We start from the raw sequence: 18,099 nt of genomic DNA on the forward strand, positions 1-18,099 counted from the left end.
CTCTGGTCATATCTCAGGCGAGTTTTGCCGTACAGCAAGACTCTAACCCCAGCGTGGCCCGTCTTAATCTGTGGAGGGAAAGGAACTGACAGTGTTGTGTTGGTTTCTCCCTGATTTTTGCACTTTGCACTATAGTGCCCAGGCCTGCGTACATGTTGTGTTGTTTGCATCCGTCACTGTTTTGTACTGTTATGTGTTGTCGCCTCTCCTCGCTGTAAACCAATTTGCCCTCTTGGGACACTAATAAAAATCTTGAATCTTGAATCTTGAATCTTAAATCCATCAGTCAGTCAATAACTCTGTAATATAAGAGTAGTGTGTTATTGAAGCTAATCCCACTGCCTCCTTTACAGTAACCGCAAACGCATGTCTGTCGTGGTCCGAACTCCCGCCGGGAAGCTACGGCTGTACTGCAAAGGAGCTGTATGTTTTATTTCATTATAATGCAGCACTCCAAATGTCTTTTGAAAATGTTTCATTCAATGCTCAATTTCTTATTTCATTGTTTTGCAGGATAATGTAATTTTTGAACGTCTGACTGAGGCATCCCAGTTCAACGAATTAACTGTTGCTCATCTGGAACAGTTTGCTACTGAAGGTAAAAAAAAAAAAAAAATTAGTTTTTCACTGGATATCTATTTTCCTTGTGTTGACTTCCTTACTGATCCATTTGCTGTTACTGCACGTTATGGCTTTGAACTCTCATTAGATCAAAGTGTAAAAACTTGACATTACTGGATCCCACCTCTGGTTGAGGCTTGATTTACATCAGAACCATCGTTTCTGACTGGCCTCCATTGTTTGATCTTCAAAATAGAATCCATTCCAAACTGATTATTTGTCTCATCCCCCCCATCCAGGCCTGAGGACTCTGTGTTTTGCCTATGTGGACCTGGAGGAAGACGCCTACCAGGAGTGGCTGAAGGAATACAATTGTGTCAGCACTGTGATCAAAGACCGCGCTCAGAAACTTGAGGAGTGTTATGAACTTCTGGAAAAGGTAAACACACCATCTCCTTGGGATGTGTGAGAATGTGTATGACGCCTTGAAGTCTTAAACTTTTTAAAATTATGAGTTTAAAAATTCAGAGGTAGCATTTTCAGGGTGGATATACTTAGGGGAGAGTGGCCTAAGTTGTGCAACTTTTCACTCAAAGTGACTTTAAAGTAAGGCCTTGACAGTAAAGTCTCCAACTCAAATATGTACATATATTTCAGGGTGTTGTGCATCCCTGGCAATAAAAACTTTTGATCTGGAATAAACTGTTGAAGAAATATAGCTTTCGGAAAAAAAGTTGTCTTGATGCACAACTTGCCCCCGGTGTGGGGTAAGTTGTGCGGTTGGAGAGAATACCATGGGGTGAATTGTGCCATTGATATATATCTCATTAACTGTAATGTAAGACAATAAAAAAGTCCATTAGACAATCACTTATTTAAGGTGTATTTAAAGTAAATAAAGTAAATAGTTGACAAAGATTGAAGGACAATTTTCTTAAACAAGGCCTAGCAGATCTAATGGTTTTACCTGCAAAGCTCACAATGACAAAGTCGCCATCATCATCTTTCTGGCCATCTGAACTCTCATCAGTGGTGTCGTTAAGTGGAATTGAGATGTCACTCTCTTCTGAGCTACTGTAGACAATCACTTTCTTTTGGTGACCAGCGTATACAGCCATGCCACTGGCACAACTCTCAGAAATGTACTTTGCACTAGTTGCTCCGTGCTTGTGGAACCAACTGCCACCTGACAAATGTGATTCCCCTACATTTCTGCCTTTAAATCAAGGCTCAAAACCCATATGTACACCCTGGTGTTTCCTCCCCATTAGCTATCTTACCTCTGCACTACTATCTGTGTTTATGTGGATGTATGGGCTTTACGTCTTTTATTTTGGTTATTGTTATTTTACCTTCATTGTTTACCTACTGAATGCACTATGTACAGCACTTTGGACAGTGCAAACTGTCATAAATGTGCTTTTATAAATACATTTTACTTACTTACTTACGGTACTTATAACTCACCCAGGCCCTTTGGCACAAATCACCCCAATCTCAGACATTTGGAGAATAAGCATGATGCAGCAATTTAGGGCTGACATCGTGCTAACTGTATAGACTCAAAATGTAGCATACCGAAGCACTAAAATATGTGTCAAATGTTTTCAAACTTGTCTATAATTGTTCAGACACAATAATCAAAAAACCTTGATCATGGAAATTTTACTTTGAAAGGCAAAACACAGTTTTTTTAGCTTAAATGTGCTTATATCTTATTCCTTGTGTCTCCCTTCTTTACAGGATGAGTCAAATGGATGGCTCTTCTTAAATATGTGGTCACATTTCCAATTTCTTCCACGGTTTTCTAGAAACAAGGGGTGGCACAACTTCCAAAATGCACAACTTAGGCCACTCTCCCCTATATTGAATCATGTTTCCTTATGTAGAAGATCTAATAATAATAAAGACTATCAAGTATTGATAGATTTATATGGAATCAAAGCAGAGACCTGAAAGGATATAAAATACACAAACTCCCGTCAATTTGCCAGCAGATGGCAGAGTGGCACCACGTTGATTCCCACACTTCAGTAAACACTGTTGTCCCTCCATTACTCACAGTCAGATTTCCCTTTATGGTGTGTCTTTTCTCTTAGCATCATGTTAAGTCAGCTGCTCCTCCTTGCTAGAATGATGACGTGTATTGGTTTGTCTGAAAGATGCCACCAAACGAGGGATAAAGTACACAATATAATGCAAATATTTCAGTGAAGATATTTCAGAGTTGTTGAACTGATAGGTGGGAGAACCAAGGAATCGGCGTGGACAGTCGACATGAGAAAAGTAAGAAAAGAGGAAGGAGGAGGGGGTTGGGGGCTCAGACTGGGAGACCACAAGGGTAATTACCTACACCAGCATGCCAAAAGCCCCATAAAACTGGAGTCAACAACACCATAGTGTTAAGTTGTGTACCTGCTGGAGTGTTTGTGTGTGCGTCCGAGTGTGTCTAATGAGGGCACACATGCATTAAAATGCAGAACAAATTAAAGCAAGGGGGGGGAGGTAATTGGTTACTTCTTGGCACGAACACACAGAGTTGGTACAGACATCCACTCCAGACTGAGCTGCTGTACCAACTAAACTGAGCTTGCTGGCATCGTCCTCATCCTCAAATTAGATATGGATGATGTTGTCTGGAGAGAAAGGGCCCTCACATACAGGCTGCTGATTTTTAAATCTTAAATTTGCAGCCTAAATGCAATTGATTTTAACCGAGTTTTCTCTCCTTTGTGCCACACTTTTTTTTCTCTCTCCTTCTCGGGTTAAATCTTATTTCTCAAATGAATTCTATCTCGCTGTCCACCAACAGAACTTGTTGTTGTTGGGCGCCACAGCCATAGAGGACCGTCTCCAGGCGGGAGTGCCGGAAACCATCGCCACTCTGATGAGGGCGGACATCAAGATCTGGGTCCTTACTGGAGACAAGCAGGAGACTGCCATCAACATAGGTGAAAACATTTGAAATCAACCACATTAGAGTGTGTTGAGTTTCTCTTTGCAGTCAGATGGGGGAAGTGAGGAAGTAAACAAGCAATGAAACAAGTAGACACTTCCTGTACTGAGTTAAAAAGTCAGGACATCCTCTGGCATCCTTCGCACTCTTTTGTTTTTTCTCTCACTTTTTAAATGATGAACTGCTGTATCATTATTCAAACTAGTTGTAAGGTAGCAGTAAGCAGTGTTTAAGGACAGTGGAGTCAGATGGCTGCTTGTGAGAGAATGTAGCTGGTCTTTGTCGGACATGAAACCTTTTTCTCAACAGTTTTCTGGGTTTGAGTGAATCTAATCTGTCTCCCATCCCCCGTTCTCTACCTTCCACTATCAGGTTACTCCTGTCGTCTGGTGACGCACGGCATGTCCCTCATCATTGTCAACGAGGACTCTCTGGATGTGAGTAGCCCCCTCCCTCCTCTCTCACCTCCTTCGTTCACACTTTGTACAGTATCGGGACTGTGTGTGTGTGTGTGGGAGGGGGGGATTTATGTGGTGGGGTCTTAAACTGGTGATCGTGGGAACTAGGGTGTGGTCCACAGCCAGATTGGTGGGTGTGGCTCTTTGTGTGCTCACAGGTGCGGTTATTAAAGTCTCTGGTGTCCCTTTTGGAGAAAGGATGAACAGAGACAAGTAGTAAACTATCACGTCTTTCCCTCTCCTTCTGTCTCTGCAACTTTCATTACATACACATAGTACCTGGCTTCCAATGATAGCATTTGGCATGCTATCAGTATTTTTGTCTATATTATTTCTAGCAAAGTGCCTACAGAATGATCAGACTGTATTTGTGTTTATTTATGTTCCTTTTGCTACTAAGAATGAGATCTGAGACTAGATTCTCTAGATTAGATGTATACCCCAGTTATGTGCTCCTTGCGTTCAGGTTTCACGTGTGACTGCTTAACCCAAGTGGATTGATTGCTGTCATGTGTCTCCGTCTCTGCCTCTCGTTCACACACTGCCAACCACTCTTCAACTCCCACATATGTGCTTACACTCAAACAAGCATACGCACAAACACAATCAATGTGTTCACTTTTTACAACGATTGTTTATGTGCGACACAGGAGAGATTCTGCATCATAAACTTTAAGTGTGTGTGTGTGTGTGTGTGTGTGTGTGTGTGTGTGTGTGTGTGTGTGTGTGTGTGTGTGTGTGTGTGTGTGTGTGTGTGTGTGTGTGTGTGTGTGTGTGTGTGTGTGTGTGTGTGTGTGTGTGTGTGTGTGTGTGTGTGTGTGTGTGTGTGTGTGTGTGTGTGTGTATTTGTGCATGGGTGTATGTGTGAGTGCAATGTGTTAATCCCGGATGGAGAGATGTCTGTATTTACATTCATAATTTTCAAAGAAGATGGTGGCTGTCTTGAAGTGAGAGCTTTTAGAGAGATTGTATTATTACTCTACAGCGTTGCCAACATGGCATTAACATACCATCCAATTGGAATCCTGTGTGAAAGGGTTTTGATGTTGCTCATGAATTTAAATTGTGGTGCATGACTTTACACCAAGTAGTGTCTGGAAGTTCCTAGACATCGTGCGAGACCACTTAGATACTGAATAAATTGAGTTGGACAAAATGAACTCTTAATATAAGGGCAATGAGTCTTCAAAAGGTGAGAGTGGCTTATGCAATCAATACTAGTAGGTGATGGGCAATACAATTAGCCCTCTGTATGTAGATTGTTCTTAATATAGTTATGCTTTTATTAGCAAGCTACACACGAACCACTGTACTGTCCCAGTGAACACTTCAAAATTGGATTGTTGTTTTGGTGATGTAGTCTGGGGTAAAGGATAAAACCATTTGGTGATAACATATAAAGGTTTATTAAGCTTTCTTGGTCTTTTTTTGCACCTTCACGTCAGAAAAGAAAACATTTTCCTTGGAGATTTCTTCAGGCAGAACAAATTCCCCCCTACGGCTGAATGGCTTGTAATGAGGCATGATATACTGTAGCATTGAAGGATTTAGGCTATTGCGGAAAGGTGCTGTTTAAAGATGGGACTCCCAGTGTAAACAAAAAAAAAGATTGGTGAGTAAAGTCGCTGAGCCTTCCAAGTGAAAACATTTTTAAAACACACATTTTCAGACATGTTGCTGTCAGCTAAAGTTTAATAAAAATGAATGTCAACTAAAAGATTTAAACTGATTCTTCTTATAATTGCATTTTAAAATATTACTCAAGAGGAAAAGGACAGTGGCCTAAATACACAGTAATGGCAATAGCAGTTCACCCTGCTGATGTGTCCTTGAGCAAGTTTTTGAAGTGTGTGTGTATGTTATCATTGTTAAAAAGGTTCAAGATTAAATATTTATCATCGTACAAAGGCTCCTTTGGTAAAGTGTTTGTACTTGCACATTTCTCTATGGCACACAGAGACAGGGGAAGTTGAGAGGGACAGCTGGCTGGCGTGAAACATTAACCATAGGACATGAGTGGAATTTTTGAGTGCACGATCTACGGAATGCTTTAAAGCCTGGAGCGTTTATAGCACACTTTATAGTGGGTGTGAAAGCAGCACGTCAAGTATGCAACAGAATAAACTGCATGACAAACTCCTGCAACAAAGCCTGATTTTAAAATGGGAATATCTTATGCTGATTTACGTACACATACAGTAATAAATATTTGACTGTGTATAATATGTTTAATTTGTATCTCTCATTGATATTCTATTGATAACTTGATGTGTAATATTTGGTCATTTTCCAGATTCACATTTGGACACATTGTACTGTGTCTAAGAGAAGAAACATTCTTTCTCATGTGTATTACCGTAGCTGGCTGGTGCGTGTCTGTGTCACATTCATGTCTATCACAGCAGACAGCTTCAGAGAGGTCTGGTTGTGACTGATGGTGGTCTGTGTGGATGAAAGCGACACTGTCTTCAGAGCGACCCTTATCTCGCACTTTAGATAACTCCTGCCGGCTCTGATTCTTTATGCATCAAGGTTGAACCTGTGAGCGGAAACAGAAGCTGCTTATCAAAATCTCACCTTCCAGGTTGACCTCTTGCCCCCGTTTAGAAAATAAATGTGTCCCAACTTTGCACTCTCTTTATCGCACCCTCTTTCTGCTTTTATCGGTGTGAAGGCTGATCTGTGCAATGGATCTTGCAGTTGCCGGTCTTGGCAGCAGATGCAGCACCCCAACCCCCCCCCCCCCCTCCCAGACCGAGCCTATTCTACGCTCCATGTCTCCTTCACACTACTAGGTCCACATCTGTCAGCACCCTCTCTATGCACAGGAAGCGACTACACAGCCGTTGTGGTGTGTGACAGACAAAAAAAATGTGTGTGTGTGTGTGTGTGTGTGTGTGTGTGTGTGTGTGTGTGTGCTTGTACGAGAGAGTCAAAAGGAGAGCAGGAACAAGCAACAAAATATGTGTGTTTATCTTAGCGGAGTGTGTTTGTGAACAAAGCAGGGATGTTGTTTATTGTACTACGTGTATGAGATGGACAATCTGGATAGAGAATGAAAGGGGGAGAAGACGGGGGAGATTTGGTCGAGCCATATGAGGGCGATGAGTGAGGGGTAATGCGATCTCCTTTTGGTGCTTCTCCTCATCAAAACAAAGCCCGTGTGCAGTGCCTCCTGGGCAAACGCTTTGCGACTGCCGTAGCTGTGACGAGCCCCATCTGTCACCGTCACATCACATGCCACACACAGTGACACAAATCTTTGACCCGTCTCCTTCTGTGTATTCAACTCTGAATTACACAATGCATACAAATGTGCATTTTTTCTTTTTCTTTTCTTTTTTCTGAATCCAACAGAAAACACACAAACATGCTTTTTACCCAAGATGCAATGGCACATTAATACTCTTGATCTTCAGCTTGATAGTTCTGAATATACATTACATCTAACTTTCCCACAATCCCCCGCTCCCCGTCATGCTGCCCACAGTACAACTCTTAAACAAACAGCATCTCACTCCTGCTCATTAATCATCCTTATGCACACACACACACACACACACACGCACGCACACGCACACGCACACACTGTCACATTATGTACTGCCTCAACGTGAATGCTCTATTGTTCTGGCAATTTTCAATTTATCAGAGTTTTTTGTAGTTTATGCCTCCTTTTCAAATCCACACATGTCTGTGTCTCTTTTTTCCTTTCGGTCAGAAGTGTGTTTGTGTGTGTGTGTGTCTGGCTGAGACGGCAGGATGTGAGTGTTTGCACAAATGCACAGACTGATAATTAAACGGTATATTAAATCTCACTGGTGACAGAATCTGCACTTCAAATATGAGCATGTCTTTCTCCACCTCCTCTTCACTCTGTAGCCCTCTCTCTCTCTCTCTCTTCCTTTTCCCAGAGTCTGGTTCACACTCCTTGTCCTTCGTCGGTCTCCTTTTCTTTGTACCATTTTGTCATTTATCTTGCTTAGTGCTTTTTTGTGTATTTTATACCCTACCCTATGTACATTTGTCATTACGGTACTGGCGATTGAACTCTCTTTGAATGGAGAGGGTGGCCTGGAACGGATCAACATTTGGCTTTCTCCATCCTCACTGTGTTCACACACACATGCACACAAACGCGCACATGTGCACACACACACACACACACACACACACACATACACACACACAGATATATAAATATAGTGTGTGAGTGTTTTGTTTGTTCTTATGCGTTCTTTGGTAAAATATGCAGTAAGAGAAGGTGACCTGTGCTATCTCAAACAATAAGGCCCCATTTTGTGATCCAAATATAAAACCTGATAAAATTCCATGCACAGGCCTGTGAACATGGTTTACAAAGTGTGTGTGTATGTGCACGTTAAGAGTGTTTCCGTCCTCTTCGTGCTCAGATGCAATTGAAAAATAAACGTTTAGTTTGGAACATAAAAATGCTTGCTAACAAGATCTGTCACTTTGCAACTGGTGCAATCAGAGAATTAAGCATTTTTCCTCTGAGGTCTCCATAAATAGGGAGTAATATAGCGTGAGAAAGAGGAAAGTTACATAGTAATGGATTTTTCTTTGGTCTTGTGTTTGTTCTCTATTAAAAAGTGTGAACAGATCATAGTGGACCTTTTGTGAGCTGTTTCTTTTCATGTACAGTCGGCGTTCTTTGTCATGAGGATACAGTTAAGTCTGGACTTGCTCTATTTTAGTAAGTGGCTGCCTGTTAGCTTAAAGAGCTAACTAGTGTTTGTTCCTAAGTTACCTTTTTAATCTTCTATAGCTCCCTGGAGACTTAGCCTGGTTATTATCCCGGGTTGTCTTAGCCGCTAAAGCTTTGACTAGACCTGCTGTGACAAGTCGCTGTGGTGTATTAACCCCTCACTGCTTCGTCTGTGAATTGTTTGCATTCACTTGAGGACTGACACATGTGTGTGACCCTCTCTTTGAGTTTCTTTATAATTTGAAAATGACATGGATAGATACTAGGGTGAATTTCTGGCCACCGAGCCATTATTATATTCTCTAAATAAATGATGTAGTTAAAGTTGAAATATTCTCATATCATATAGTAAAGAGCTTCACAGAATCAAGCCCGGTGCAGAAAGTTGTACAACACTTACAACACTGTTTTTATACAATAATTGTTCACTTTTGAGCTGTAAACTTTGTATTCTGCGTAGGCTTTTTCTGTCCATTCCTTTGTGATGAGGTGAGGACAAGCCGGGGAAAAAAAGTTGTCAGATTCCCATCCTTCACACATGTGCTACATGTACACATGCAAACAGACACAATAGTACATGCATACACGTGTTTTTCTCCTCTATAAAAACACATGCACTTCACAGACACACATAGACACTTTGAGTTTCAGAACTCTGACAACCTGTAATCTCCTTTAATCCTTTCATTATGTTTTTGTTTTCTTTCCCCCTGTTTGGGGAAAGGTGAATGCAAACAGGAATTCCGGCATACAAAGAAAAACACACAGCCTCAGGCTGAGAAAACAAAGAGCAGGGAATTTTGGGAAGAGGAAGGATATTTATGTGTGGACGCATGTGTGCATGGCTATTTGGCAAGAAGAAGAGAGACAGCATTGTTCATATAATTGTATTGCATACATGTATATGAGCGTGTATGTGTGTGAGTTGCTGTGTTGTCTCTTGCTCATGCTGATCGGTAGACCGACAGGTCACCTCTGCGGGTCACTGAACTCTCTTAGGTCTAATGGCCAACGTAACCCACTGTGACAGACTGTGTAGATTCTTAACGGCGCCAAATTATCAAATATTTGTGCACTTTTTGTCTAGAGTTTGGACTTGTGTTGCTGATTGCTACGTGTTTAGTTATATAGCCCATGTTTCCACAAACAACTCCTGGCATTGGACATTTCATTTTGCGTCATTCCTTTAAGCCGAATTCCACATGTACAACTAAATAAAAACTGTCCCTAGATGGACAGATAGTGAGCTTTTTGCTACAGTATTGGACCGAATTTAATGGATAAAACAATCTTGTTCCATGTGTGTAGTGTTGGAATAATTTAATAAGCTTTAAATCTGAATGACTTTGTGTCTCCTCAATGTAAAAAAGCTCTTGGTAAACTTGAGAACAGATCTGGAACTGTTGGATCTGGTTGAATGTTACATCGTTTAATGACAATTCCTAATCGAAACCTAAATGTTTTCCTTTTCTTCTATTGTATTGGATTTTCAATAGAACTACTGTTTAGCATCTAAATGGTACAGATGGACCACACAAGGCAAGCGTATTGTACCATGTTAATGCTCAGTAACATTGGGATCCCATGGTTATGGTAACTCCTGTAAGTGGAAATTAAGGTGTGTATGTCTGTGTGAATGTGTGCGTGTTTCTGACTGGTAGCTTGTAGCGTGACTGGTCCTCCACATGGAATTCATTACAAGTCTGTGGGTTGTTTATTTTCTCTATTAATCCCTGTTCCTCTATTATCAAGAGCTCCATCAAAACTGCCCCAAACAACTGCCCTCCAGGCAAGCTGGCGTTCAAACAAACACACACGCACACACACACACACACACACACACATACACAGACACAGACACACACAAACAACACTTTGCTGTTATGAATGATGCATTTTACCAGCCACGACTTTAGTCAGGCAAATTTTTCTTTTTTACCTCTAACCACGCATCTCTTTCCTCATATTTTCACCCACTGTTGTGAGTTGATGCTTTGTAAGGATGATTTAAGATTTGATTTGATGCCATGGTACCACTACCAACACGCCCACAAGGCCTCAAAATCTCATCCTTTTGTGATGATGTCTAGAACAACTGCTAACATTATACTGGCATTTCTAATTGTTTCGGTATACACAGAAGCAAATTCTTTCTCCGGATGAGAGCAGGCTGTGCAGCCAGGAGCACATGTCTTTCATTTACCGCCAGTGGTTTTGACCTTTCAACAAATTGGTCTGCGTGTTTTAAGGTGTGGGATTTGTTAGTTCTCCCCTTCGTGAGGGCATAATATCTCCACAAAACCTGAAAATGCGGCCACATCAGAAAATGAGTCACCTTTAAGGGTGAGCTTTAGAGTTATGGTTATTGGTTGGGGGTGCAGATTGGGGTTTAAGACTGTTGACAATTAGTGGTTAGGTTCAGGGTTAGAGGTTAGAGTTTCACTGTAATCCAACAGCATTTCCTGTTACATTTTTAAAACCACTGAAGTGATTGTGTGTGTGTTACCGACTTGAGCCTACTGTAGAAAAGATGGTGCAGATATAAGTTTGACAGTAAAAGCATGTTGATGATGTGAGAAAGTGGCTTAACAGTCTTTGAAAAAGCATCAGTCTTCTTACTAGGAAAATACCCAAACCATTTTTCTGTGTTACTTTGTTCCTTACAGGCTACTCGTGCAACACTGACAGCTCACTGTTCATCTCTTGGCGACTCTCTAAGGAAGGAAAATGAGCTGGCGCTGATCATCGATGGTCAGACGCTGAAATACGCACTGTCCTTCGAGCTCCGCCAGGCCTTCCTCGACTTGGCGTTGTCCTGTAAGGCTGTCATCTGCTGCCGGTAGGGAAGATTCATTGGTTCCTTCATCTCACACGCACACACATAGGTCTGCAAAAACACCTTTGGGTTTCTATCAAAGTATTGTCATATGTCTTGAAAGCCTAGAAAAAGTTTTAAATTCTGGTCTCACAAAGAAAAAAAGTAGCTTGTCGCCTTGTCGGCACCTTCTTTTTATATGGGATTTCGACGTCAATCAGCTTCTCACTTACAGAAAGTGTTTATTAATAAAAATTCCGCGGTGCAGTTGAGGCCGGAATCATTTATAATAAAAAAATAAAAAAGGAAATGAGAATTCCTCCTGGTTGTATATAATGACATTTCATTCTGTTAAAACAAAGCATTTCAGAAATGCTTGGTGTCCTAAAGAGGAGCATGAATAGTGGTGAAAATCTAAAAGCCTCCATAATAAATCATGTGTGGAAGTCTTATGACCCAAAACATTTATCAAATCACTTTAAAACAAACCAAAAAAGTCTAGACAAAGTCTGAATTTTAATCTAGGACAAGCACCGGTGTTATATAGTATAATGCAGGATCTTACTTGGGTAAGAAACCTTGAACTTTATCCCAACAATGTTGAAAATTCCACTTTATTTCCTTTAAAAACACATCTTTATAAGTCTCCCTCAGGTAACGGTGACATAATCTGTAAAATGAATCCTGACAACTGCCAAAAGCACAGTTGAATGTTGGCAGGAGGTGGGTGAGAGTGGGTGTCACTGCGGTTAAAATCCCCAAACTGCCCCTCTTTAAACAAGTAACCAAATCAGCAACTTGAGGCTTATTGAAAAAAAAAAAGCTTTAGGGACATGATAGAGAGAATGTTTCAGTGTGTATTCATGCACATACAGTACCTGTGTACCTGCGGCTCTGTGTTTCAAATAGTTGCCCACGGTCACCAAATGAACAAGGATGATAAAAGCCTGTCCCTCTGGGCAGCAGGAGTAATGTAATACATTACGCTGCATGGAAATTTCAAAGCCATTACTCACTCACTGCTGGTACCCCTGGAATGGGCACCAACAGGAACACACACACACACACACACACACACACACACACACACACACACACACACACAGCCATTATACATTTCCATTCATACAAAGTGCACTCTGTTCATACAATGTTTACTGCGTGTTCCCTTTTTTGGTCATGTTTCACTGAACACCAGATGTGATGTTTAACAAAAGAGTTTCCAATCGTCCAATCGTCTGTGTGTGTGTGTGTGTGTGTGTGTGTGTGTGTGTGTGTGTGTGTGTGTGTGTGTGTGTGTGTGTGTGTGTGTGTGTGTGTGTGTGTGTGTGTGTGTGTGTGTGTGTGTGTGTGTGTGTGTGTGTGTGTGTGTGTGTGTGTGTGTGTGTGTGTGTGTGTGTGTGTGTGTGTGTGTGTGTGTGTGTGTGTGTGGGGTCCTACTTTACATGTGCGTGTGTATAAGTGCAGGAGGCCAGAAGGGAAGTAATTGACTCTCCCTTGCATATCCGGACTCAGGTCTCACAGGCCTTGCAAAACAGCCTTCAGCGTCCTTCCCTCTATCCTTCACTCCATCACTCTCTCATTGTGTGCTCCTCTCTCCCACCCTTCAATATCTCTCGTTAACCCGGACTAGGGCTGGGTATTGAACATCAGTACTTTTGTCATGCAGACTAAAATATGCTCATACAACCAAATATTGAAAACATGTGGATTTAAAAGTTATCAAAGTAGAAATAAATCTAAAAATAACATATCGGCTAAATATTTGTATTTTGTACTGTGGCTAAGTGGTTCCCGACCAACATCGGGCATGTGACCCCCAAAGCAATGTCTCATTATAAGTTTCAGTCGGCGGAACTGAACACTTCAAACTAAAATTTGCTCAGACTCTTAACATTTAAATAATTTATAGAGACCTGATGAGATAAGGAGAAAGGTTCCAAAACAAAGCAAAAACAACAAAGGTGAGAGAAAAGTTTAATTAATATACAGTCTAAATATATATATTTTGCTGCAGAATTGGTTTTGCTATATTTTCTTCCATACTCATCTCACACATGTTGGGAACCACTGCTGATTCCCGTTGTGAATCAGGGCACGATACTGTTAATAAGGGGCCTGAACATAATGAGATTTGACTTTTAAGTATATAGAATTGTCTGTGAGATAATGTCTCATGTATGTGTGTGGCGTCGCATAGTTTGGGAAAGTATGTGTGTGTCTTGAGGGGCGGCAGAGTCGGGGTGAACTTGTACGCATGGCTTCCTGACTTCACTGTGCGTTTGTTTATCGGAGGACTTAGCGGCTAGCTTATTTTCTGCTCAGCTCCACCGTGAAGAGCACTGGGAGCCTTTCATCTCTCCCAACGACACTTTACACAATCCGAGACACTGTTAGCAGTGTTTAGAGGAAAGGTAGAGTGAGACAGAGTGAGATAAAAAGAGAGATTTGTGGTCAGGGGCTGAGAGACGCACAGGCAGAAACACATTAGACGCAGGAACATTAAAAAACAAAGAGCAGAGGTTGATCCCATCCTTCAGCAACAACTACACAGACCAAGACTATCTCTCTCTAAGGTTTTCCCGTGGAAATATCCTGTGGTGTGGGGGTTGTAGGTGTGTGTGTGTGTGTGTGTTTTTGCACACTCTACTGTATGAATACTAAGCAGACCACCCAGATCTGTGATTTTAGCTTGACCGGGACATGATCCTTCTTACATATTCATTGAAAATAGACCATCTTTAGGACGTGTGTGTGTGTGCGCGCCAGGAGGGTCATGCGTCTTCTCATAATTTAATTAGGTCATATCTTTATCAAATCACATTTTATATTGTTGCGTGCGATGGCTCATGCAGCTGCAAATAATTTTATTTAGTAATATTGCCAGAGCACTGACAAACATGGGGTGGATTTGTTGCTGGACTGAAGAGTGGGAGCTGTAGTTGTCGCACACACATGCACCCACAGAGGGACACGCACACACATGGATAAATGGACTCCCCATTTAAAGTATTGTCCAAATTTTAAATGGATGGGGCAATGTTAATACTCAAATTACTATCACACCTAATACGTCACTGAGACTCAGGTAATTATTTTATTCAGAGAAATGTAAAGTAAATATTTAATATCAGGATTTGGGTTCATCTCTAGTTATGTAGGCAAATGGCCTACTGTACATCCAAATGATGAATTTGTGCTAGCACTATATAAAACTCAAACATCCCTTCTAAAGTTACTGTAAAATGTGTTTGACTCACACTGTAAATGTACATAAGCCACTACAGTTGGAAGGGCTAGTTTGTGGGAAATATAAGTTGCTTTGTTATATCAGTTTAACCATAGTATCAGTTTCCTACTTTTGTATATGTATGTGCTTTCACTGTACATGTTGCAGGTAGTTAGAACTAGACTCACTTAAGCTGTGTGCAGCATGTGAATGACAGGCAGTAGGAGCTCCACTTCCATACAAAGCATGTTTTGAAAGCAGAGATTAAGACAAATCCAAACCGTGTCATTTGGTCCAGAATGCAGCTTTTGGATTGTGAACACGGTGTGTCTGGTTAACTTTTCTCACACAATTAGCTCCTTAGATTCCTACCAGTCCCACATGATCATCCTCAGATACAACTCTATAAAAAGGGACTATTATCCAAAGCTGGAATTTGAACTACACATATTAAAGGCTAGCAAAAAGGAAAGTATGAATAAACGCAGGCTTGTACAAATTAAAGAAATCCCCTTTTCTGTTCTATTTCACACACTACTTCGCCAAAGTTACAATGCGGTCCAAACCAACATGGACAATAATCTCTTAGTGCTCAAGAAAAAATGTATGTAAAGAAATGGCAAAGCTTACAAACTTTTCATGATGGGGCAAACACACTCTGCTGAGGAAAGCAATGTGATACAATCAGAAGCTCCAAAACCATCACTAAATGGAATTGTGGTGAGGATTAACATTTAAAACTCAAAATCATTTTTTAAGAAAATAGTTCTTAGTTCCTTAGGTGAATTATTAAATGCAGTATGCAATTCCCGTAGGCAGCGAAACAAACAACTACATACCATCTCCTACACTTGTTTTTTTATTGGCACACTAATATAAAAGCTTCCACAAAGTTTGTCCAAGGCAGATAATGGTAAAAGAAATGAATTATTGATACAGTATATGAAAAAACAGAAAAACCCACAGAAATCCGGGCATCGGAGGTAGCTGACTCAACAGTATTTCTATTTCCACAGTACTTAAGTAAGCAAATGCAGTGTGACGCCTCAATATCGTCTCTCAGTATTCCCGAGGGCAAGCGTCTGTAATAGAGCCTCCCTGGGCCCTTCATTGTCAGTAGAGAGACAGAACCGGTTATGGACAGGAGGATCAGTGATACAGGTCAAGAGGGTGGAGTACCACTGGAGGCTCAATGAATTCACACCTACATCTACACACACACACACACACACACACACACACCTACACACAAACATACATCTACACACACACACACACACACACACACACACACACACACACACACACACACACACACACACACACACACACACACACACACAACATACATCTACACACACACACACACACACACCCCGGTATTATTGCAGACACGCATTTATGAACACATCAAACGTGAGCTAGCCAGAGTCTTATTAGCCGAACAGTGAATCATTGTTTCCTAATACCCGGTGAGGAGCAGTAAACAGCCCCGCAGTGTGTGTGTGTGTGTGTGTGTGTGTGTGTGTGTGTGTGTGTGTGTGTGTGTTCTGGGAGCTTCTCATCCATCTCTTTTGTTCTTCCCTTTCAACTGTTTCCTAATTATAGTTTTTCAGAATTTATTCCTTTTCCCTAATTGCTGGCATCTTAGTTTTTTTTCCCCGTCTGTCTCCAAATTTGTTCCTTGTTTTTTTCCCCCTTTCTTTTCTTTCCTGTCTCACAACATTCTTTTATCTTCAACCTCTAATTTTCCACCGGTGCCGACAGCTGTATACACTTATGATATCAACCCAACCGTCTCTTGTCTTTTTGTTATTGTTTCCGCAGAGTGTCTCCGCTGCAGAAGTCCGAGATCGTGGACATGGTGAAGAAACACGTGAAGGCCATCACGCTGGCGATAGGCGACGGAGCCAACGACGTGGGCATGATTCAGACGGCTCACGTTGGAGTGGGGATCAGTGGCAACGAGGGCATGCAGGCCTGCAACTCTTCTGACTACTCCATAGCACAGGTTGGGACGCAGATATAAGCATGGAGACATAACCATAAAGACGTGGTCAGAGTCAAACAGATATGTTACAGGCTTGACATGAACATAGATAATGGATTTGTCACTGAAGACATTTAAGCCTTGCCGGCTCACTGGGTCCGCTGATCCCGATCTTTGACCCCACCTGGAGGGGGACAGCTGAAAGGAGAATTTGCTTACAGGGGTCAGTCAGGTGGTATCACGTTATCAATACAAATAAACGGCCAGTCATGAGAAAGTCCTCCAAGAAAATACAAACATGTCATAAAATTACATTCTGTTTTCAGTTTTGCTCCTTTTAAAAGGCAGTTTTATAACGACTTTTAAATAAAAAAGTAATTCATTGCAGCTTAAATGTATAACAGATAATAATGGCTTCTTTAGGCATTATTATCCCATACATTTCTCCATGCTTTAAATAAATAATAGATTCACACCATGACAGCTCAGACGCCCCTATTTGAGCTGAAAAGATTTGTAGATTGTTTGATTTGTTGAATTGACAGGAAATGAATTTCGTTCTTTTTTTTATTGTTTTCTGTAACAGTGAATTAAGTATCTGTTGGATTTTGCACTGTTGGTCGAACAAAACAAGCTGTTCAAAATAGAACAGATTGGAATTAATTAAATATTTGTGATTTGAAACCTCTAATCATCTGTGTAGCCCATAATAACACTGGATGAAAAGCAATCAGAGGGCTGTCTTTCTTAACAGAGGATTCTTGTTTGTTTTTTTAACATACACACATTCTGCCACTTTCGCTGTTTGACTTGTTTATCTCTTTGCCTCCGGGCAACTGACACAACTTATCTCCATTAGTCTCCCCCTGTCTCAACTCTTGTGTCTCCCATTCACATTCTTGACCCATTCTGTCTGTTGCTTGTTCTCATTTTAACTTTTTTTCTTCTTCTATTTATGGTAATACATCTCTTTCTCTTGTCTCTTTTTCTCTAAACTGCTAGTTTTCCTACCTAGAGAAGCTGCTATTGGTCCACGGTGCGTGGAGCTACAACCGTGTCACCAAGTGCATCCTCTACTGTTTCTACAAGAATGTGGTCCTCTACATTATAGAGGTAGGAGCTCCACCACAAAACAGTCTCTGTTTTAGAGACAGACACACACACACACACACACACACACACACACACACACACACACACACACACACACACACACACACACACACACACACACACACACACACACACACACAGAGTTACATTAACAGAGACGTTTTGCAGCTGTTTGTCGACATGGCTGACAGTGATGGAAGAGGTGCCCTGCTGGTGTCTGCTTTCTGTCTCTTCTGCACACATGCACA

General features: G+C 41.3%; 1 protein-coding gene across 1 annotated transcript in view; it reads left to right on the plus strand.

Moving 5' to 3' along the window:
* The window catches only part of LOC307267675 (phospholipid-transporting ATPase IB-like), a gene marked incomplete at both ends in the record, with an annotated part of 28,265 nt that overhangs the window by 4,031 nt on the left and 6,135 nt on the right, over window positions 1-18,099 (plus strand). Inside the window, 8 exons of the mRNA XM_080050058.1 lie at window positions 354-423; window positions 514-598; window positions 861-1,000; window positions 3,374-3,512; window positions 3,890-3,954; window positions 11,371-11,543; window positions 16,576-16,759; window positions 17,741-17,851. Coding sequence (XP_079906184.1) covers window positions 354-423; window positions 514-598; window positions 861-1,000; window positions 3,374-3,512; window positions 3,890-3,954; window positions 11,371-11,543; window positions 16,576-16,759; window positions 17,741-17,851 — 967 coding nt within the window. The remainder of the gene's footprint in view (window positions 1-353; window positions 424-513; window positions 599-860; window positions 1,001-3,373; window positions 3,513-3,889; window positions 3,955-11,370; window positions 11,544-16,575; window positions 16,760-17,740; window positions 17,852-18,099) is intronic.

The sequence above is a fragment of the Ammodytes marinus genome (genome assembly GCF_949987685.1).
Source record: "Ammodytes marinus genome assembly, chromosome: 21".
Classification (NCBI taxonomy): Eukaryota; Metazoa; Chordata; class Actinopteri; order Uranoscopiformes; family Ammodytidae; genus Ammodytes; species Ammodytes marinus.